This window comes from Miscanthus floridulus, chromosome 9, assembly GCF_019320115.1.
Source record: "Miscanthus floridulus cultivar M001 chromosome 9, ASM1932011v1, whole genome shotgun sequence".
Classification (NCBI taxonomy): domain Eukaryota; kingdom Viridiplantae; phylum Streptophyta; class Magnoliopsida; order Poales; family Poaceae; genus Miscanthus; species Miscanthus floridulus.
Genome location: NC_089588.1, coordinates 18,370,889 through 18,393,060, shown reverse-complemented (window position 1 = coordinate 18,393,060; position 22,172 = coordinate 18,370,889). Strand labels below are relative to the sequence as shown.

The following is a 22,172-nucleotide window of genomic DNA, read 5'->3' as shown; positions in this document are numbered from 1 at the left end:
AAGGCTTGAAATAGCATAAATGGAAAACCCTATTGAAAAGTGTCAAGCAACAGATTTCCTATTTTTCTTAGCATCCATATGGTACTAGGATTACCTCCAACAAATTTCATAAATTTTGGATTCGTAAATAATTTATAAAAATTCATGCAAGGATTAACTATTCATAAAAGAAAAATCTATAACTATAAATCTACACATGCACTAGTCCTCAAATTTTTACCAGAGTTCATATATGCTAATACTAGCTTACCACAAAAATTTCATAAATTTTGGAGCACCGAAACTCTAGATATAAAATAAACAAATTTGAATGCATTCAAAAGCACATTTCAAATCCCTATTTAAATCTTCAAAAATTTCTACTGTAAATGTTAAAAACATATTTTTCCTAAATACTACACTTCCTAAGGAACACTAACAAGTTTATTCCATAATTTTTGAAGCTACCAAACTGAAGATACAAAAATTACAAAACATATGAAATCTGCATTCAAAATGAACTGGCTTTAAAACATGGAGTCGCTGACACGCGGGACCCACTGGTCAGTTGACCCCACCGGTTAGCGAAACCAAAACAGAGCTGGCGGCGCTGAGCAAGATCGCGCGGCCATGGCTCGTCGACGGCGAGTCCGCCGGCGGTGACATCTTCACCGAGAGACCTACTTGACCTAGCGCACCAGGTGAGCTACTCGGTGGAACCTCCCGTCGAGGCTATGTACAGCGGCGGCGCTCATGGCGGAGTGGCTGCGCTGGATGATGGCGCTACGCCGGTGGGGCTACGGTGAAGCACAAAAGGGCGCGGACGAGCTTCCCAGGGCTCAGGCGAACCTATCGCGCAAGGTTGCACGGTCTACGGTGGAGGGAGGTGCCCCAGCCACGGTGACGGGCGCGGCGGGGATGCTTCGGCGAGCTAGCGCACGGCGCCGTTGCTTACCAGGTGTGGTCAGCGAGCGCGGGTGGAGGTAGTGGGTCGCTGGGGAGCTAGTGGCGCTGCTGCGGTGACGATTGGGCGGCTCGTCGCGAGCTTGCGCACGGCTATGGCAACGGCGGTGCTGCTCGGTGCTGTGGGAGCTCGGCGGCTCTGCTGTGGGTGAAGAAGGAGGCCGGGAAAACAAAAAATGGGCGCTGGGCGTTGCGGGCGAACGTGGGTGGGTTAAAGGCACGCCCTGGCCAGCCTGGTCGCGGTGGGCAGGGCGCCGGCGACGCGCGGCCACGCTCCGCGCCACGCGGCGATCAGCGCCTAAAACGGTCGGCCACCGAAGATTTGATTCAGTTCGTTCAGTCAAGAATTGCCGAGCCTGACAGCGTGTTTTGACAATGATGTAACTGCTAACCTGTAGCTCTATTGCGTAAACCATCTAAATGGAACTTGTAGACCGATGTACCATCTTCATTTCTTGTTTAGAAATCACGCCCAAACTCTCAACCAATCTCGAGTAAAATCAATCTAAAGTCGGGCTGACAGCACTGTCAGTGATCAAGACTTGAGTTGAAAGCTTGATTTTGCTGATTTTTGTGAGACCCATTCAAGCATGCTAGGAGCTGAATCAGTCAATGACCTAAAAATAAAAGTTGTTCCTTAAGTCAAACACTACAACTTTGCTTTAGTGATCTCCTCCATGCAAGGTCTCTAACACCTAGTTCAAACTTGGTCAAACAAGCTACATTCAAATGATGATACATACTCAAACTATGACATAATGACCAAATTAGCCCTAGCCCTAAATACCAAAGTTGTTCATGATGATATTCTAAACATGTTTAAGCTATTTGCAAGGTCACACAATCATTTCATGTAGTAGTCACTCATTGAGCTAGTTAGTGTAATCACAAGAAAGCTTAAGTGTTGGTTCATGAAATGCAACCTTGAACAAGGTTCTATTTGCTACCCTAGGTGTGGCTACATGTTTGTGTGACTCACATCCACCAAGTACATGTGTTCACTCATGATCATATGCATAGACACATGGAGACATGAAATAACGAGAAAAGTTGCATATGTTTAAGAAACATGCGATAATAAGCAAACGTTGCAGATGTTGCAATCTAATGTTTCAAGTGTCAAAGCTTATATATGAATGCTTTATGATCATGCTCATGCTATGCAAGTCAAGTTATGCAAGGCTAACACCCGAGGTGTTACACAACAAAGAGTGCGTAGTACAGTCATCGATGCACAGGGGACGGTGATGTAGATGCAACGGCGAAGCGGACACATGGGCGGTGGTGCTGCAGCCCGACGAGGCGACACGGCAACAAGCCAGCAGCCCTGTTGCTCGGAGAAGATGCGCATAGTACTCGGCGATGGACGTCACGGGAGCCAGGTGGATCGCGCATAATCGGTTGTACGGACCGAGTACGCGCGAGGTGGAGCGACGATGGAAGAAGCCGGCGGAGGCGTCCTGATCTGTGGTGGTGATGGCGAACCGATGATGTAGACATGCGGACTGAATGACCGAGAAGCGATGCGGGAAGGTGTCCCCTCGGCATCGCCTGCCCGGCCAGGCCGCACAGTCGAAGATGTAGATGTCATTGTAGTCGATGCCGATGCCGGAGTAGGTATGCGCGAGGTCGACTGGCGATGGGCGACTCAATCCCGATCAGTGATCGAGCAAACCAAAAAGATACAGCAGCAACGGATCAGGTGTACCCCAGCAACAGTGCACCTCAGCGAGGCTCGTCCCGGCTCACGGCACGAGCTGCCGGAGTCGGACGGGGCGGGGCGCACGGCGGGTCGTGGTCACGCGAGGTCGCACGAGGATGACACAGATTGGCCGGCCGCCACCATGGCGGCGCGGTGTTGGGGTCGATCTGCCTGGGCCACCACCACGGCAGCGCGGGATGGGGCGACGCCCAGCATCCTCCACGGCGAGCGCGGAGAGGGCGGCGCGCGCCGCGAGAAGACCCGATCTGCTGCTTGACGACGACGAAGAGGGCGCGGGATCAATAGGATCCGGCGCCTAAAGAGGTGGCGCTGCCCCCGGCGGAGATCGATTTCTAAACCTAGGCGAATGATACCATGAAGGAGAATATAATTGGTGGAGATTGTGTTATATTGCATTGGGCCTCATGGGCTGATTATATAGAGTACATAGGACTAACACCTCACGTGGTTAGACAATGTGGTACTATTCCTAGTTACTCTAACATTTAAGAGTTGTTAGTTGGTACCTAACAAAAATGTGTTCTAAGCCTAACAAAAATGGAGACACTAGCCATGTGACAGGGGAGCAAGCTTTTGCTTTGTTTAGAATCCATCATTAGTCAATCTCTCAATCATTAGGAGGTGAATCCATTTGCTTTCGTACTGAATTCTGTATAGGTAATAAAGTCACAAACCTTCCACTGCGTTCCATTGGAGTGTGAGATCTCGGTAGTTGTTGGCACTGGCATGTGCTTGGATGTAGGACCATACTATGTTTTTTGCTCATCATACATTTCACACGTCAAGGGACCATGAGCATGATTCTCTGATCCCTCCACACATTGTTTATCCAGTTGTCAGTCTGAACCAACACTTAACCCTTTGTTTTTTGGAAGAAGCCTATTTTTTGCCATCGAACTATTGCTGAAGTCCGGTTTTTGCCATCAAACTCTAAAACCAGATATCTCAGGCCATTGAACTATACAATTCGGGCACTTTGACCCTCGGCTGCTTTTGAAGGTGGTTTTGCCTATATTATATATTTTTCTAAAAATAATAAAACTATGATTAAATCTCTAAAAAGACCATAAATAATTCATTTTAAGTCATAAAAAACCTGCTGCCCCCTTATCCGTACTTCATCCATCCATGTCATCATACCTCGTATAGCAGGTTCTGAAAATTGTTGAAGATCAGGAGATCTGGTTCTTTACACAACGAATTTGAAGTTCTAAAGCATTCCAGTTAGTATTAGTTGCAGCAAATCTAGTTTTGCCGGTCTTGATTCAACTGAATTAAATTTTATATACAAGGTAGGACGGAATCATGTGCTGGAATGGTTCTTCATTGCCTCGCTGCTGCCTGCTAAACTAGGACCAACTGACTCTTGAGTGAGTCTTGATGGAGTGGAAGCTTCCTCCCATGCTGATCAAGATCTACAGTGCTCCAACAACCAGCAGGTAAGCACGAGGAGCCATTCTGACTGGAGCATAGAAGACGACAAATGCACCTGAATTTTTTCCCCCTAATGCTTCTCTCTTTTTTTTATGTAGTGCTTGTCCTGCCTCTAATTGGGGAATTGAATTGAACATGAGAAAGGCGCTGGGGTTCCTCAGCTAGAACATGGGAGGGAGGTTATATTTATATAACCTCGCTCCCATTGCATGATGACATCATCTCAGTCAGCTGGTTCTCTGTTGTAGGTCAGAAACAGTGTTAACTTGTAGTCTAACAAGAAAAGAAACTGCGCCCCACCGTGCAACAGCAATTCATCTACTTGCTGCTGAGACATACAGCTAGTGATACAGGTACGATAAAAAAACGAGCAGAATACTAGTTTGCCTCCTTCACTTTCCTGGCAATACAAATTTTATTTTTGCTGACAGGATTAGATATCTACTAGACTGTACGTAGATCATTGTGCACGGATACCAGCTTTTTCTGATCTTTCCTGGAAAGGAACAACAGGGTTAAGAACTGGTTTCAGATTTGGCCGGTTGTTGAGAGCGCTGAAACCTGAAGAGCTGTCTACTGTTTTTCATGGATCCTCTTTTCCTTGTTTTCAGTTGGTTGTTCCATTTCTGCTTTAATAAACAAGTGTATATTCAGCATGGGACACAACTATTTTCTGTTTCATTCGCCTGCTTGTTCTTCTTTATAAGAAGCAAAGTCAACAAACCATGCATCATGCATATAATATATTATTTAATATTTTTAAATGCTCCTGGGATCAATCAAGCACCTGGTATTGCTGGCCGGCATTCTCAGTCATCGAAGCAGATCGTCACTCCTTGAATGCCAGAGCTACCATCTTTTGAGTATACTCCAACTGAGCTTTTTTTAGCCATGATTTCACATGGTTTGCTTTGCTTGTCAGATCAGACTATGGCCATGCAATTGCATTGCTCATGGAGTCAAGGACCAATGGTCCATGCTCCATGCATGCACCTGTGTGCGGTTCTTAAATTTCAAACGGCCGGCTAGTGAGTCCCATCAGTGTTAATTGGCTACCTGATCTAGCAAACCCGGCCTATCATCAGTTACTTAACGCAATGATCGATCTGTCAAGATGGGATCAAATTTATGAGACTATTTATGTGCAGGTTCTTCCACCTCGTCCGGGCAATGCAAACGCGACACACATTGTGTGGCACGTGTGTGTGTGTGCGCTAACTAATAGGGTTTTGCTGTCTACCTTAAATTATTGATGACTAATTATCTCGTGATGATAGCGATTTGCATGTATGCGGATGCAGCTGCATTGATGGAAGACGGAAGACATAAGCTAAGAGACACTAGATATAGAAATTGAGAAGGCTTTGCTTCGTTTCTAATTCATCATCTTTTGATTTGATATGCCTGACCCCTCATTTATTGGGAGGCTGGACATGTGTAGTATTATATATATATATATATATATATATATATATATATATATATATATATATATATATATATATATATATATATATATAGGGAGAGGCTATTCAGTAGCTGGCTACAAAATAAGTTATTTTGTAGCCACCTCCATTTACGATAATTTTATATACTAATTTACGATAATGTCAATATATATTTACGATAGTTGGGTTACTATAACACATGAGGATATTTACCATAACGTTATAGTAAACCACTTAGTAAGGAGTTACTATAATCTCGTAAATTAATATAGTAATTATCGTAACTCAAAGTGGCTACATAATAAGTTATTTTGTAGCCAGCTACAGGATAGTAGTTATATATATATATATATTGTTCGCTTGGCTGATAAGTCATGACTGAAAGCACTGTTAGCTAATTTATTATGAGAGAAAAATATTGTTCGTTAGCAGAAAAAAGTATAACTTATAAGCCAAGCGAATAGGACGATAGTGCCTGATACTTATGGGTAACTTTATGTGTAGGTAATAATGTGACAAGATTGTCCTTTGTTGCAGTCCCTATTCCCTAATATAAACTCACTGTCTGGTGGTCTACTAACTGAGTCTATCGATTTTTCGTTTCCTAATTTGTACTCAGTTTAGAGGAAGTGGATTTCGAGCAGATAATAAGAACAAGATTCCAGCCAACCATCCATAAAACATGGAGATGGACGAGGCAATGCAACAGAGCCTCTCATTGGTCTGTAACTGTAACTGTAATCCTCCATTTTTTGCTTCCCTTGGTAGTTGGTAGCATAGCATAGCAAAGCATTGTTTATCCGTTTCTCGATCCAGCCTCAATTACTGTGAGTCGTAACTGTTATTAATTCCACGAGTTGCATTGTAGCAGTATTGCATTCCGTTCCACCGCCGCGCGCATCGTAGTGGCAGTTACTGCACTAATTGGTAGTTGGTGGGATGAGGTGAGCCCGTGATGAGCGTGGATCGGAGCACTCCTACTCCTCTCTCGTCTCGCGTGTTCATCGTCATGCCATTGCTGCGTCCTGCGTGTCCGCACTTTGCCACCATTCATCTGCCGACGCTTCCTTCCACTTCGACCCCCTGCCAACGGCTGCCTCTTATATTTATCTATTGCTAACAACTTCGTTGATCGACCGAATGATTACTGGACCACAGGAGCAGAGCAGTAGATAAGAGTTTACTATCAGAAGCAACGGACCATATAAAAGGAGGACGAGATGGGAGGCAAGAACTAGGGCCTGGTTGGATCTCAGGAACTAACAACTAGTTGGCTAAAGTTTAGCCTTTGAAGATCTAAATAGGTGAACTAGTGGTTGGTCTAACAACTAGCCAAAGCCCTAACTAGTTGTTAGTTCACTAGTCCATAGAACCCAACTAGTTGGACTAATCACTAGTGCTAGTTCATCCAAACACGCCTTTAGTATCTTACTTTGTCTCCAACTGAAACTATCTGACACATTAGATGGAGCGCTAGCTCATCAGGACCTGGAAGTTAAGATTGTGTTTGGTCGAGAGACATCGTGATGGTTTCGTTTTAGTTTTTAGGGATGGGTTCATGTCTAGCGTTTTGGTTGAAGAAGAACGTGACTCTCATTTTTTTTTGTTCGGTTTAGGGATACCGAAAATGGGATTAGCCACCTGACAAGTAGGGCCCACATGTCAGAGTCTTTCTTTTTTTTCTCCATTCTTCTTCATTTCCCGTCTCTCCCTTCCTTTCCTACGCACACATCCATGAAACCTGGCCCACGGGTGCCAACGCTGCCACTTGTCCCCGTCAGGCTGGGCACTTTTAAACTGAAAACCGAACCGAACCGAGCCGAACAGAACCCAAAAGTTGGTTCTTTCGGTTTTCAGTTTCGGTTTCTGTATATGAGAAGATTGGTTTTCAGCTACGGCTTCGGTTTTGGGGTAATACCGAACCGACCACCGAACAAACTGAAGTATTCAACACCGCCAGCACTTTCCCGAGTCGACTCCACGCACGCACTTTCCCTCTCCTTGGCTTTATCCGCTCGACCCCTCCTCTTCCTCAGACCCTACGGAAGGCACTCGAATCTCTTCCCCTTTCCTTTCTCGTTAGCGAATCCTGCGCGGGCCAGGTGGGGTGGCGCGTCGGCAGCACGGGTGGAGCTGCGTGACCGCGAAGCTGGGCTGCTCGATGGCAGCGGGGGCTCATCTACGCAGGGGCAGGGCTGCTCGTCGTCAGCAGGGGCGCGCCAGCGTGGAGCGCGGCAAAGCGGCTTGTCGGCAGCACGGTAAGACCGCGTAGGGTTGGCTGCTCTTCGACGGCGGGGGCGGCTCTTCGTTGACGGCGCGTGGTCGGACGGCGGTAGTAACGGGGGCGAGGCTGCGCAGGCCGAGCGATGTCGCTCGTCGCCTCTTTCTCCTACGCGCGGTCTTCGTCGGTTTGTTCAGTTCAACCGAAAACCGAACCGAAGAAAGGCTACACCGAACTGCTCGATTTCTCCTTCTATGACAAACCGATCGGTTTGTGTTTTCTAGATACCAAAGTTTCTGAGAACCGAAGAAACCGAACCGAAGTATCGGTTAAAATTGATTGCCCAGTCCTACGCCCCCAGCATGCCTTTACGCATCAGGACGGGGCAGAGCTTGCCCAAAACACGGCAAGCAGAGTTCGCCCAAAACGTATTGAGGACGTGACGGAGCCAACCGTGTGCGCCTCTTCTTGCTCGCAGCTCGACAATGCACCTATGGCCATCGCCCTTGGGTCTCTGACCGCCGCACTGCTGCTCTCCACCCTCGGTCCCACATGCCCCTTCGTGCCTAGTTGACCTGCCCAAGTGCCCACTCTCTCAACACACATAGCCATGTGCAATCGCTTTTGCTCTGTTTCTCTTTCGGTGATGACGAGCTGGTCGTGGTGTTGTCGTTGAATGAGAGAGTGAGAGGTGAGGTGGGCCATGGAAACCATATTCACCCTGATCGCTTGAACTTATCAGTCATGATACAGTGTTTTTCTCTCACAACAAAACAGCATCAGCCGGCTTATCAGCCGTAGAAACGATCAGCCGAACAAGCCGATAGCTAAATCTATAGTTTTGTTCAGAGACAGATCAATGTGGGCCGATTGGGGGCTCTAGCCCCTACCCCATAGAGCCCATGGAGCCCCCTCTAAACTTTATAGCCATGGATGAAGAGGAGAAAGGAGAAAGAAGACAAAGAGAAGAGTGGAGGAGAAGAAAGGGAAGATGAGCCCCCTCGCACAATTTCCTAGCTCGGCCCCTAGTTTAGTTATATAATCTTATTGGCTTTACAATGTTAATTAAAAGAGTCTGATTTTATGATCCTAACCAACAGCGTTCACGTGTCTATGATTTTTATGTTTGTTTATATGATTTTACTTAATAAAGTCTTCAAATTCAATTTACTTCCTCCCTCTCAAAATAGAGAGGACACGATTTGATTTGATGTGGTCTCGAATATCACACTTTGGCTATTAATTTTTCTTATAATACATATATAATTTATAACGACAAAAGTATCGTTATCTAAACACAAATATAATGTTATTGTTATTGTACTATAAACTTTTTTAATGTGATTATCAGGGTAAAAGAGATGCTCAGGCACTCAGGACGGACAAAGGCGTCGTGAGGGACAGGGCGGACAGCGACAGCAGCATGCATGCTGCATTCAGTTTGTGGAAACATGCGTTCTGCGTTCCTGCTGGCTGCTGCCCATTCTCGGTGTCACTGGACTGACACTCACTCTGCAGCCTGATGGCGACACCCCCTGACGCCGCCGTACTACTCCCTCTAGTCTTTTTTATCTGTACCTATAGGAAACCTGTTGGTTAAAAGTTTCTTAACTTTAATTAGATTTATATAGAAATATTAGTATGTTCAAATAAATTAATTACGAAAATATATTCAAAGATGTATCTAATGATATTAATTATATACTATAAATATTAATATTTTTAATATATTTGATCAAAGTTAAGTAAGGCCGCGTTTAGTCCGGAAGTGGCGTCGCCGGATTTTCAGCGACACTGTAGTGCACTGTAGTATTGCGTTTGTATTTGGTAATAATTGTCCAATCGATGACTAATTAGGCTCAAAACGTTCGTCTCGCAAAGTACAACCAAATTGTGCAATTAGTTTTTGATTTCGTCAATATTTAGTACTCCACGCATGTACCGCAAGTTTGATGTGACGGGGAATCTTTTTTTTTTACATAGTGTCAAAGTTGAGAGTTGGGGGTGAACTAAACATGGCCTAAAACAAAAAAAAAAGTAGAGTTGTTACGAATGTCCTAGTATCCCGGGCAGGACAGGGCCATGAAAACCACGATTTTGTTATGTTACACTTTATATGGAAAAGAGATACTTTTATTTTTATATTATATATATGAATCAAGATATAGACCATAAAACGTCCATTTTTCGTCTATCCAACTATTGTTGTTTGGTTTTCGTGATGAAACTCTAGAACCGAAACTTTTTACCATCAAAACTATTGATACCAAACAGATTTTGCCATCTAGTTGGGTTCAACGGTGGTTTTATATTTCTGAAAATAATGGGATATGTTATTTTCTAAAAAACATAACTAATTCATTTTCAAAAAAAATGGAACCAATATCAAAAAAAAATTGTAAAAAGTATAATTTATCTATTGGTGCTAGATTTGGATTTTTTTTTAATTGTCCTTAGTGTTTTATTGCCCATAGTTTTTCCCTTTATTTATTTAAGTCTTCATATTATTTATGCTATTTTAAATTTAGAGATGAACCAAGAGAATCCATACTTCGAGTAGAGTACCAAATATGTGGATTAAAATTAGCGAAGCCATTTTTATAGGCCAGTGGTGCCATGCCAGTTGCAAATCCTAACTATGATCTATCTACGTGGTGAAGGATTGTCGTTCCAAGGTTTTGATTGGTGTCCGACGGCATCAAAACACCACGCTGTTGACGCCACAACGACGGCACAATGCCTCCCCAAAGAGGATGAAGGACAACGCAATCCTCTCATTGCAACACCCCCTTACCCCAGAAAGGCCCAAGCTCTCTCTAAGGACGAAGCCTCATAGCATTCTCATCTGTTCGTTGAGCACTCGTGCTCACGAACACCAACAGACGCTAGAACTGAAGGTAGGGCGTGTTGATTGAACTAATATAAATCCTGAGTTTTCGAGTGCCAGAGACCACACACACGGCTACAGATCTACCGGTCGGCGCTACAAAACGTTGGCAAATGGATTCATATTTTTGTTCTAATCTAAAATAAATCAGTTCTTAATTTTTTTTCTAATTTAAAATGAATTAGTTAATTTTTCATAGTTTATTTAAAATGATGAATATAGTTTGGGCTCTGCAAAGCGAGTGACAGATTGTAAATCCTAAGGATCCGACAAGCTTTGCTCTCAAAGTTCGGAGCTCGCGTGGAAGACAAGAAGCTGCACGCCCACGCCATCACAGCAACAAATAAGCGTGCGTGCGGGGCGGAAGCCGAACGGACGGTTGGTGTCCGCCCCGCCCGTGATCCGACGGCCAGCACAGCCTCCGACAGCCTTAAAGCCGAAGCCGCCTCCTCCTCCTCCGGCAGTTACCAGTCGTCTCTCTCTCGTGCTCTGCCTGCGGGCTGCAGAGCGTGCCGTGCCGCCCGCCACCCTCGCCCGCCGTCGGGTCGCCTTGCCACGTCGCCGCCCGCGCCCACCACCTGAGGGCTGAGGCCGGTCGCCCATCCATAACGCCCACCCCCGCAGTCCAGTCCCCCCCTCTTCTCTCACACTCGCACGCCTCCTCCTCTTCCCCTCACCTCACCACCCACGCCTCACCGCGCGCGCAGCAGATCGGAGGAGGAATGGTGAGCGCGTCGAGCCTGCTGCTCCCGTCCTCGGTGCGGGACCTGGCGTCCTGCGTCTCCGACGGCGCCGTCCGCGTCGCCTGCACCACCCCGGCGTCCACCCTCACCGTCTCCTCCTCCTCCTCGCCGGCGCCGCCGTCCACGCTCTCCGTCGCCGTCACCTACCGCGCGACCCCGCAGGCGCCGTCGTTGCCGCCGCTCCTCCTGCGGCTCACCTGGTCGCACTCGCCGCACGGAGCCCCGGCTCTCTCCTTCGCCGGCCCCACCGCGTCGTCCCCCGCCGTCCTCCTCCGCCGCCGCAAGGGCACCTGCTGCCTCCCCTCCTCCTCCTCGGCACACAAGCCCCCGCTCGCCCTCTTCTGGGACCTCACCGCCGCCAGGTACGGCGGCGCGGCCTCGTCCTCCTCCCCGTCCTCGTCCCCGGAGCCGGTCTCCGGGTTCTACGTCGTCGCCGTCGCCGGCGCCGAGGTGGTGCTGGCCGTGGGCGACCTGGCGGCGGAGTTCGTCAAGGCCAAGTTCGAGGGCCAGATCCCGCGGGCGCGCTCCATCCGCCCCGTGTCCCGCGCCGACCGCGTCGTCGTGGCGGCGGCGCCGGGGCAGACGCCGGGCGCCGCGGTGCACACCGCGCGGGTCCGGTTCGCCGAGGGCGCGCCGGAGCACGAGGTCGCCGTGGGCTGCTGCCGCTCCTCCGCCTCCGGCAGGCCCGGGGAGGAGGAGCTCTGGGTCAGCGTCGACGGCAAGCGCGCCGTGCACGCGCGCCGCCTGCGCTGGAACTTCCGGGGCAACCAGACCGTGTTCGTCGACGGCGCGCCCGTCGACGTGCTCTGGGACCTCCACGGCTGGTGGTTCCAGGACCCGCCCGGCTGCGCCGTCGTCATGCTCCGCGCCAGGAGCGCGCTCGAGAGCAGGCTCTGGCTCGAGGAGGAGGCCAAGGCGCTCGGATTCGCGCTCCTCGTGCAGGCCTTCAAGACGCCGCCTTGATCCTCATCTTGGTGATGCCACCTGATGATGAGGTCAACCAAATGCTCTGTCGCTCACTGCTGCCTGCTGGTTCATATTCCCTCTGCCTTTTGACTTGAATTTGGTGGTATTTAGCAAACCAAACCAAATCCAACCAGGAAAATGGTTGCGTTGACGATCTAGATATTTGTAGATTCCGGTGTGTCGAATGAGTTTGGGAAGACACCATGAATCTCATGTTGGTATGGTATAAAAAGAGGAGAGATTGATTTGTGCTTTTGGGTCATCTTCTTCCTTTATTTCTTTTAATTTGCTTTATTTTCCGGATAATTTTAGCTCTGTGTTCTCGTACAGTTAACAAAGGATTATACAGTGTCATCATAGAGTGTGTCTTTATTCCGGGCCTGTTTGGAATGCAGAAATCTAAAACACTGGAATATAAAAAAAACACAGGAATGGGGTGGGTGTGTAGTGGTAAAACAGAGGAAAGGAAAAACACGGTAAATAACTAGAAGGGTTGTTTGGAACACAGAAATCCATAACACAGGAAAAACGTAGGAAGTAACACTGCGCAGCTGAAGGAAATCAACAGTGTTTTAAACTATAGGATTCCGATTCCTTTAGAATTCCTTTGAAAATCCTGTAAACCAAACAGGCCCTCAGCATTGTTGTGATTAGCCATGAAATGAAATCATGGTGTCCAGGTTGCTTCCTGCTTTGAAGTACACTAGAAAGAATTGATGCTTAGGAGTACCTCCCTATCTGTATCCTGTTGCTCGTCACTGTTTTTATGGAAGAGCTTGTCTAACACCCGGGTGTTTTAGCATCCGATAACACCTGAATTTTTTCCCCATAGATACTTTTTATCTTCCTCCTCTCTTCTCTTACTCCTTGGCACAACTAACAAATCACAAGTAACAAATCATAAATAACAATTTTTTTTCTACGAAAGGATAAAGATAAATTTGGTGGCGGCATCGGAGTTGGGGAAGAAGCTCACTGAACTTGAGGAAGATGCCGGGGGCGGCGGCGCAGGGACGAGGGACGGGCGAGCACGACGGCGGCGGCGCGGGGACGGGCGGGCGCAAGCACGGCGGCGTAGGCGCTGCAGCGACGCGGGCGCGGCGGACTTGCGGTTCCGCAGCCAAAAAAATTCGTGTGCCACCGGATGATAAAACACCCGGTTGTTGTATAGCATTTCCGTTTATGGAATGCTGCAGTAATAGTGATATAAGTGATTCTAGCACAATTCCTAGTACAGCAGCACAGGGCAACAACCTGTGCCTCAATGGATTCCTGCATCATCTCCACCAAATATCTTTGTACTAATTCCACTGTTCCAGAGATCCACTGCATGTTTACCGATGTTTGGAGCCTATCATATCATTCACATGCATTCTTCCAACAACCACCATTTGGTTCCTGCATCTTGTTTATTTGATCATGTAATTTCTGCAGGTACACAGTGATGTCCCTGTCATAATTTATGGCCACATGACTGTCTCTCTCTGTTTACAATAAACAGAGCATGAGAGGGGGTATCAATGCAAGGAAATGATGCATGCACTTGGGCGGTGTTTAGTTGGGCAAAGTTTGCATGGGTAAATTTTACATAGTGAAGATTCCCTACTGTAACATTTTGTTTGTATTTGTGAATTATTGTCCAAATATTGACTAATTAGGCTCAAAATATTCGTCTCGCAAAGTTAAAGTAAACTGTGCAATTAGTTTTTTATTTCGTCTACATTTAGTACTCCATGCATGTACCGTAAGTTTAATGTGATAGGTAATCTTTTTTTTGCATAGTACATTTTTCAAGAGTTTGGAGGAACTAAGCAAGAGCTCGATGGTAGTTGGTCCCAAGCTGACCAGGCATACGAAACAAAAACAAGTTGAGGATGATGATGAGTGCAGGCTACTGCTTTCTCCTTCCCAGTTCCACTCTTGTGAGAGCTTGGCTTCCCAGATTCTGCTGCGTGCTTTCTGCTTTGGCTTTTGTTTTCTTCTCCGGAGTTTATCTGATGCGCCACGCCAAATTGGCAATAGGAATACGTAGAGTAGCAGGTGAAAGGGACTGATGGCGCTGTCACCTGTCATGTGAGCATCATCATATCTTGTTACTCTGTTTGCCAAGCAACCATGTTGCTGCACCAGGACAACCAAGCAACCATGTTGCTGCACCAGGACAAAATCACCACTTCTTTGTTTGTGTCCTCTTCCTTATTGTAGGGTCTGGCTTTGGCTCCTTGTTATTACTACGGTATATTCGGCTTACTCCATATTCGGGCTTATTCGGCTTCTTTTTTCAGCCGGAACAATATTTTTCTCTCACAACCATTCAGCCGGAACAATGTTTTTTAGCCAGTCTCAACCAAGTTTCAGACCAGCAAACGGGGCCATAGAGGATTAGAGCTGTTGAAACTAAAAATAGTGACTTCATCGACTTATAGTTTCTTTTGAGAAAAAAAAGAGAGATAAAAATAGATCCTTACTTGATTATATAGCTATATAGTGCATGAAAGAGTCGGAATCAAGCGGAGCTTCAGCAAACGGACCCTACGTACACACTTCTACGCACAACAGCATCAGTATCTTTTAATCTGTCTTTGGATTTTAGCTGGGCCTTGTCCCCAAGAACAGGCTGAGGCAGGCAGGCTCCAGTCCAGAATCCAGATGACAGTTCTCGGCACGGCACGTCGGCGGCCATGGAATCTGGCCAGCTTCGTCGTGGTTTGTGAGCTGTATGGCCTTGGTTTGGAGTTGGGGTCGGCCAAATGCAGTGTTGCTTTCACGATTCATGACACATTGCTTTGAAGCTATGCAACGTATACAGACTGATGCATGTTGAATGGCGACCGACCTGCTGATCTGTCTGTACTCTGAAGATGAAATGTTGTGCTGATTTGCTGCCAATGGAGTAGTACTTCACACTATTTCAGGAATGGCTGCTGCCCTCAAGTTCAGATGGCAGGCCTGCTTTCAGGCATGGCTGCTGCCTTCAAATTCAGATAGCAGGCCTGCCATTTGTTTCTCCACTGCAGCACGTCTGGAAAATTCAAGCATCCAAGGAACTATATTTGTATAATAAGGTTATACAAGGCTTGCAAGTCTGGTGAACCTCCCGGTTATATGGATTGTGATTGTGACTACCAGCGATTCTCCAGAAGCTGAAGGCGACGAGTTCAGTCCTGATTTCTCTGTTTTTAGTCCCTGCGCATTCTTGCTTGGGTCTGTTCCAATTCTACAAGTAGCTAATCTTACTCCCATATGGATTAGTGATTCTCCAGAAGCTGAAGGCGACAAGTTCAATCTTCCATCTGATCGCTCTGTTTTTAGTCTCTGCGCATTCTTGCTTGGGTCTGTGCCAATTCTACAGGCAGCTAATCTTACTGGCCAGATGCACATGTCTATCGTCGCAAGAATTCACATCATCGCCCATGATATGCAATTGTAAGCGGCCTCACTATCTGTGTATTACTCCTGAATTTCATGAATGGCGATTGCGAAAGCATACCTAGCACGTACGATAGCCATTATCTAATTAGGAAAATCAGGATTGTGATTGTGGCACGGGAGAAAGAATTGTGAGAAGAAAGTACGGATCACGTACGATGGCCGCTGTCATGGCACAAAAAGAAAGATGGTAGTGATGATGGCAGGACTACTCATCTCTTGCCAGCCTTTGTTTTAGAGAGATGATGATCCTCAAAATTTCAATATTTTCACCGTTTTGGCAAAAAAGAAAGCTGTTGGTGCCATTTTGGCCTTTTACTCGCTTGTGGAACCTCAAAGACAATACCACTGTTTCCGCAGAATGACTACGGTAGGAAGAGAGGAAAATAGGATTTTAGAGGCATTTGTTGTATTATATCCCAAATATAAATCATAGAATAGGTAATATATGCACGATATCAGTGCTAATGAAATAAATCATGTTATTCTCATAAATTAACATACACATAAAAGTGAGCATTATTGGAATGAATAAAATAAACGATAGCAGAATGGTTAGAAATTTGTAACCTTGAGTGGGATGGTGGAGGAGTACCAACGGTGCTGTTATTTAGATTTATTATTTAGATCTCACCGAGTCTTGTTGATGTATTCGACCTTAGCTGACTCAAGCTATTCACCCTCGACTTCCCAAAAACCTTATTCGCCTTCTTTCTGCCCCAAGAGGACTCTTTCGGCCGTCGAGATGGAATAGACTATGGTGGGCACAATAGATAGAGAGAAAGAAAAAAAAATCTAATTGTCTACCTTAGGGCTTGTTTGGCAGGGCTCCTCTCCGGCTCCGGCTCCGGCTCCTCCAGAGAAGCCCTGCCAAACGTTTTCTTGGAGGAGCCGTTTTTCAGTAAAAAACAGAGGAGCCGGAGCCGTTTTGGAGGAGCCACAATTTGTGGCTCCTCCAAAACGGCTCCGGCTCCTCCGGAGGAGACCCTCGGGAGGAGCCGTGCCAAACAAGCCCTTAATAAGAATTCCCAAACTTATAGAGCTCCTCACATCGTATTTCTAGTGTACCTTAATCAAGAGGGGTTGGTATATATATATACAGAGAAGAACCATTACATTCACATTAACTAGCAATATGGTACTAATTGATATCGTATATTTCACCTTTACTCATAGGTTTAAATATTAAAGCCCATTATAATACACAAGTAAATATGCCCATTATAATACACAAGTAAACTTACATGGTCCAGCCTATATATAAACTCTAACGATAACGATAGCATGTCAATATTTGCCACTATATTGCGAGAATCTACCATTCAGCCAAAGTTTAAGCAGGCCAAGTAATAAAAGAAGATCAGTAATCTAACTCCGAAAAGTGGGTGAAATTACAATGGTACAAATTCCTGCTTCCGGAAAGATCACCAGTATTTGTTCCGGAGCTCACCAAATTTCTTGATATGAGCTGCAACACGTCTTCTTGTTAGAGAGACACTGGTCATCCGGATTCTGTTCTTAAACATGCACACATTTGAATTTGGTCACCGTTTGGTGGCCATATCCTTCTAAAACCTATATGCCTCACGAGATACACTAGGAAAAAAATCTTAGAAATTCTTACAAAAATCAAAAGACATAAGGTCAATGATTTGGTACACTCTAGTTGTTATTGACAATAATAACCGCTAGATTTCTAAAAATTATCACATCGGTCATTAAGAAAACACTCTAAAATAACCATCTAAATTATCCACCTATATCATTATGAAACATTTGCATCTAACCATCTCCGTTATCAAAATTAATATCTAACAAGTTTTAAATTTGCATCTAAACTACACACTTCATCCATTGTCAAAAAAAAAAATAACCATTAAAATTTGTATCTAAATTACCTACTCCTAATTATGAAGAAATAACCAAAAGCACTTCTATGTACACTTCTAAATACAAAATCATGTCATTATTATTATTTTTCAAAAACTAATTTGACTTATGCAGCGTCATAGCTATGAAAATATATTAGGAGGGGTTCACAGGTCAATTGGGCCTTAGGATCGAGTTGGGTGTCATCGTATGTGCTTGACAAAAACACTTTCCCACATTGGATCCAGGCCACACGATGCTACAGCCAAGGTTTTCAATTTCGATATCAGAATTTTTTTTTTCGATGACCCCTAAAATTATCGAAATTCAGTTGAAATTTCACTAATTGTTTTTGAACCCTAGCTATAGCATACGTTTCAACACACTGCGATAGGTTTCCTAGCAACTCCCCGTCCCCAAACAACTACAATTTTATATCTGAACCAAGTCTATTTTTTTTTAACTTTGACTAAGTTATAGAAAGTTGTATTAACATTTATTTTAAAAATAGGGTTATTATGAATTCCCTGATTATTTGACGGTACTTGTTCAGTATCATAAATGTTAGTATTGTTTATGCATTTATTTATACTCAAAACTGTTTAACTCCTCAAAATAAATGATTGTAATTTCTTCGTGAAGGATGAAGTAGTTAATAATACATGGTCTGATCATTTCTGCTGGTCGATGATAATAACAGTATTTTCATGCCTAGCTTGAGTGAAACAGCTGCATCCCCCCTCTCTCCCCCCACACCCCAAACCAACCAACCAACCAACAAATAAAACAAGTTTATTTTAATCTCTGTTGCAGAAAATCCTGTTAGTTTCAAATGCTCTCCTCAAATGGAACCAGTCAAGAGCTTCCTATTTGCTGATGCCAACAGGTAATGATACTAATAATAACTAGCCTTTGGCGAATTCACTGATGCTTTAATCTCTCTGTGGTATCCGTGTACCACGGTTTGCTGTGTTTCAACATGAATATTGAACTGATGAAGTGTGTTTCGTTTCCAACAACAAATTCCAACCTACAGCAGCCAGCCAGACATCCGCCCCTGTACAGGTGCTTCTTCACCCTGCAGCCTGCAGGACAGCGACTCGCCGACTCCAGGCAGCTGCTATTGCTATTTGCAGGGCCCTAGATGCTGCTTCCTTACTGTTTGGCTGTTATTCTCAGGAGTGGGGTTAACTTCGGACAGCGGCATGCTATTAGCACCCCCGTCCACCGATGGCCTAGATGCCACCTGATTCTCCTGGTCGGCCTCATGTCTAGGAGCCTCTGATGACCTTGACGAGTGCCCGGTGCCGGCAAACAGGCACCGGCATGGATCTGATGCTGACGGTTCAGGAGAGCTTGGAGGGCTGATCACCACCACACTGGGTAGCGGAGGCGGAGGAGCAGTGTGCTCGCTGTCAGGGTTATCGAGCAATGAGACTCTACAGACGGGGCAGGTCGAGTTCTGCTCCAGCCATAAATCTATACAGGCCATGTGGAAATCATGACCACAGTGAGGAAGAACGCGTAGCACATCCCCCTCTTCGTATTCTGCGAGACAAATGACGCACCTGCCAGAAAACGATGTGAACAGTTCAGTGACTAGTACCATCAAAGACGGTTGCTAAAGAATTATCGATACGGAACAGAAATGAAAATCAGCAATTTTCACTTTGATGAGAGAATAGGATGCCAGGCATGGTTACTACTCTCTTTGTTTAAGAATGGAACGCTCTATGACTCAGACTGAAACTGTTTTCCCTCCACGTTTTACCATCAGATGGTTTGTGTTCTCATGTAAACTCAGTGAAGCTATAGAAAACCAAAGGCACGTAAATATGATACAAACCAACTTGTGCAGAATAGTACAGGCACTAAGTTGAGAACTCTTGGGGTGAAATATCTAGTTCTGACAGTGACAAAAATTTTAAATTCACGGTTCAGTATTCAGCCAGAATACTCGTAATCTGATTCCTGTTTCACTTCATCAGGCACCGCAAGTGAGGTTAACCTACTCAATAACAATGCCTAATGACCCATCTTCTTCATGAACAGTTAACACCCATACCCCATTTTGATGTCATGTGAATTGATCAAGTGGTCTTAGCTGTTCAGTAACAATGCAAGCTGAGGGACATCATGATTCCATTGTCAATCTCCAGCGAAGCACAACAATCAGTACACTTGTACTTAAAAAAAACTGCACCGCCACTGTATTTAGGCACCGAAGTCATCAAGGACAAGGCACCAACATCCTCAAGGACAGCTTCTTTGGTACTGAGAACGCAATCAACATCCTCACTGACAACCCTTTCGGTGCCAAAAGGCTATCTCCTATGGTGGCAAGGACATCTTCACGATTCCCAGCAGCATTAAGCAAGCACAGAGGCACAGTGCACAGGTTTGGCGAAGTGTTGGGAAAACACCGAATAATACGGTAAAAACACTAATTAACGGGAGGTAAGTTTATTCATGATTTCCCATAAGTTTGTTTCGGTTATTGGAATCAGTCAAAACATCATTTCCACATACCGATGAGGATGCAGTAGAACTTGTGTTAACTTATATAGTGCTACAGTCCAAGGTCAGACTAACATTCACATTCAACAACTAAGACTATCTCCACCAACAACACCTAAAATCTATTCGTCCTTTGGATAGCGCTACAGGCAAAAAGTTCAATGCCTATTCGGTATCAAAAGAGAATCCTTTCTGCAAATGGGTTTCCAAGAGAAAGAATGCCCATATTTGGGTTGTGCCTCTCTGGCAAGTCAAAATAGATCTCCCGTATAGGTACAGACTGATTTAGATCTCTATCCATTTTAGTTTAGTATAGGGGTTTGATCCTACAGGAAAATTTTAGTTTTTGCCCATCGGATTGGACACTGCAGAAGATTAAATATTAATGAAAAAATCTACTTGCCAGATTGTGCTATTGCGAGACGAATTTTTTAAGCCAATTAGTCATGATTTGACATGTTGCTCAGTAAATAGTGCTAATGACGATAATTAGGCTAATAAATTGTCCCGTCTATTAATATTTTATAATTAACTCATATTAGTTCCTAAAGGCTACACGACGATGTGACTAATAAATTAGTCAGAACCACACCCCTAAGTTCCTATTGAAGACAGCCTAATTCGAACCATTTCACGTTTCAATCCCACCCCCAGTCCCCAGAACAGGTCAACTGGTATATCTATGGCCGACAAACATAACAGTACAGGCAGACAAGCATAACTGTTGGCTGATAAGCTCAGGCTGAAAATACTATTAACTTATTTGTTGTGTGAATCAGAAAATGTTTTGGCTAAAAAAAACTAAAAAGTACGGATCATAAGACAGGGCCGAGCATGATCTCATTTCATAAGCACTGACAGTGACTCTGGTATCCGCCAGAACACCTAAGAATTCCCAATCGGCCAATGTTATTATCTCTGCAAGGGGAGTGGGGGAGAAGGGAGGGAGATCCCGTTCCCCACCCACCCGAGGGCGCTCCTCGCAACTACAAGGAGCAGCAGCGCCCCAAATGTGATTCGGTACAGGACGGACGAACAAACCAACGAACGCGCCCACCGCGCGGCGCGCGGCACGTAACCGACTGGACCCCGCCGACGCGAACCGACACCTGCCTGACCGCACGCGAGATTGCACGGGACGGGGACGCTACAGCTACAGGAGCGAGGCGGTGGCGTACGGGCGCAGGCTGGAACTGGGACCGCCGATCGCCGGCCCGGCCAGAGCATCAGCGGCGGCGACGAATCGCGAGGGACATAGGAGGAGGATGGGAAGTACTTACTGGGAGTCGGCGTCGGAGGCGCCGGAGCCGCGGGGGCGGGCGGCGAAGGCGCGGGTGGGGAGGGCGGCGACAGCGGCGGGACCGAGCCCCCCACCGAGGCCACCGCCGGCGGCGGGGTGGTGGACCTGGACGGCGAAGGTGTAGTCGGCGTACGCGTACCGCGGGAGGGCGGCGGCGAGGCGTGAGCGGGCCCGGCGGCGGTGGCGGCGGAGGAGCGCGCAGGCGAGGCGGGAGCAGACGAAGGCGATGAAGATGAGGCTGAAGCAGAAGCCCGCCAGCGCCAGCGCCATGCTCGGCGACACGCCGGACGCCATCCCGCCCCGCGCGCGGGCGGACGCGGCCTCGCCTCCCCGACCGAGAGAGCCCTTCGCCCGCCTCCCTCTCGGCTGGGTTCCCTGCCGCCTGCTAGTGCCGCAGCATCTGTGGGGTGTGGGGACTTTTGTGGTGGACTGGACTGCTCGGCTGGTGGGCCGTGCCGATGCGGTGCGCACTCGATACGATAGCTAGCCTGCTACTCGGATGCTGTTGCCTTTGCGTCCGCGCCGCCCGTTTCTGTGGCCTGCGCGCCTCGCTGCCGTGCCCACTTGGCTTTCAGTTTCAGGGCGGGGCGGCGAGCAGTCGGCAACGGGCGCACTAGCGGGAAAGAGAGAACGAGCGGCCGCCGCCGCGGCGGCGGCGGCGGACACGGAAATGACGACGCGCCGTGCATTTGT

At 46.5% G+C, this 22,172-nt stretch overlaps 2 protein-coding genes across 3 annotated transcripts; one reads left to right on the top strand and one right to left on the bottom strand.

Annotated features, from left to right (window-relative positions):
• Positions 1–10,949: 10,949 nt before the first annotated feature.
• Positions 10,950–13,854, top strand: LOC136481478 (uncharacterized). Of its 2 annotated transcripts, none has more exons than XM_066478820.1 (2): positions 10,950–12,393; positions 13,799–13,854. In XM_066478820.1, the coding sequence occupies exon 1, from the start codon at positions 11,378–11,380 to the stop codon at positions 12,359–12,361; it is 984 nt and encodes a 327-aa protein (XP_066334917.1). In that variant the 5' UTR covers positions 10,950–11,377; the 3' UTR covers positions 12,362–12,393; positions 13,799–13,854. The 2 variants fall into 2 exon arrangements, with proteins under 2 accessions (XP_066334917.1, XP_066334915.1); XM_066478818.1 differs by lacking the exon at positions 13,799–13,854 and adding an exon at positions 13,293–13,791.
• A 4,415-nt stretch (positions 13,855–18,269) lies between these two features.
• On the bottom strand, positions 18,270–21,948 carry LOC136483496 (RING-H2 finger protein ATL8-like). Its single transcript, XM_066480576.1, has 2 exons — positions 21,460–21,948; positions 18,270–19,230 (listed from the first exon to the last, which is right to left on the bottom strand). The coding sequence occupies exons 1-2, from the start codon at positions 21,771–21,773 to the stop codon at positions 18,789–18,791; spliced, it is 756 nt and encodes a 251-aa protein (XP_066336673.1). The 5' UTR covers positions 21,774–21,948; the 3' UTR covers positions 18,270–18,788.
• Between the last annotated feature and the right edge of the window lie 224 nt (positions 21,949–22,172).

Bases quoted from the DNA above. Each gene is read 5' to 3' on its own strand.
- LOC136481478 (XM_066478820.1), top strand. From the start codon at position 11,378: ATGGTGAGCGCGTCGAGCCTGCTGCTCCCGTCCTCGGTGCGGGACCTG.
- LOC136483496 (XM_066480576.1), bottom strand. From the start codon at position 21,773: ATGGCGTCCGGCGTGTCGCCGAGCATGGCGCTGGCGCTGGCGGGCTTC. The intron at 19,231-21,459 runs GTAAGTACTTCC...GTTTTCTGGCAG, and splicing joins GCCTCCGACGCCGACTCCCA to GTGCGTCATTTGTCTCGCAG.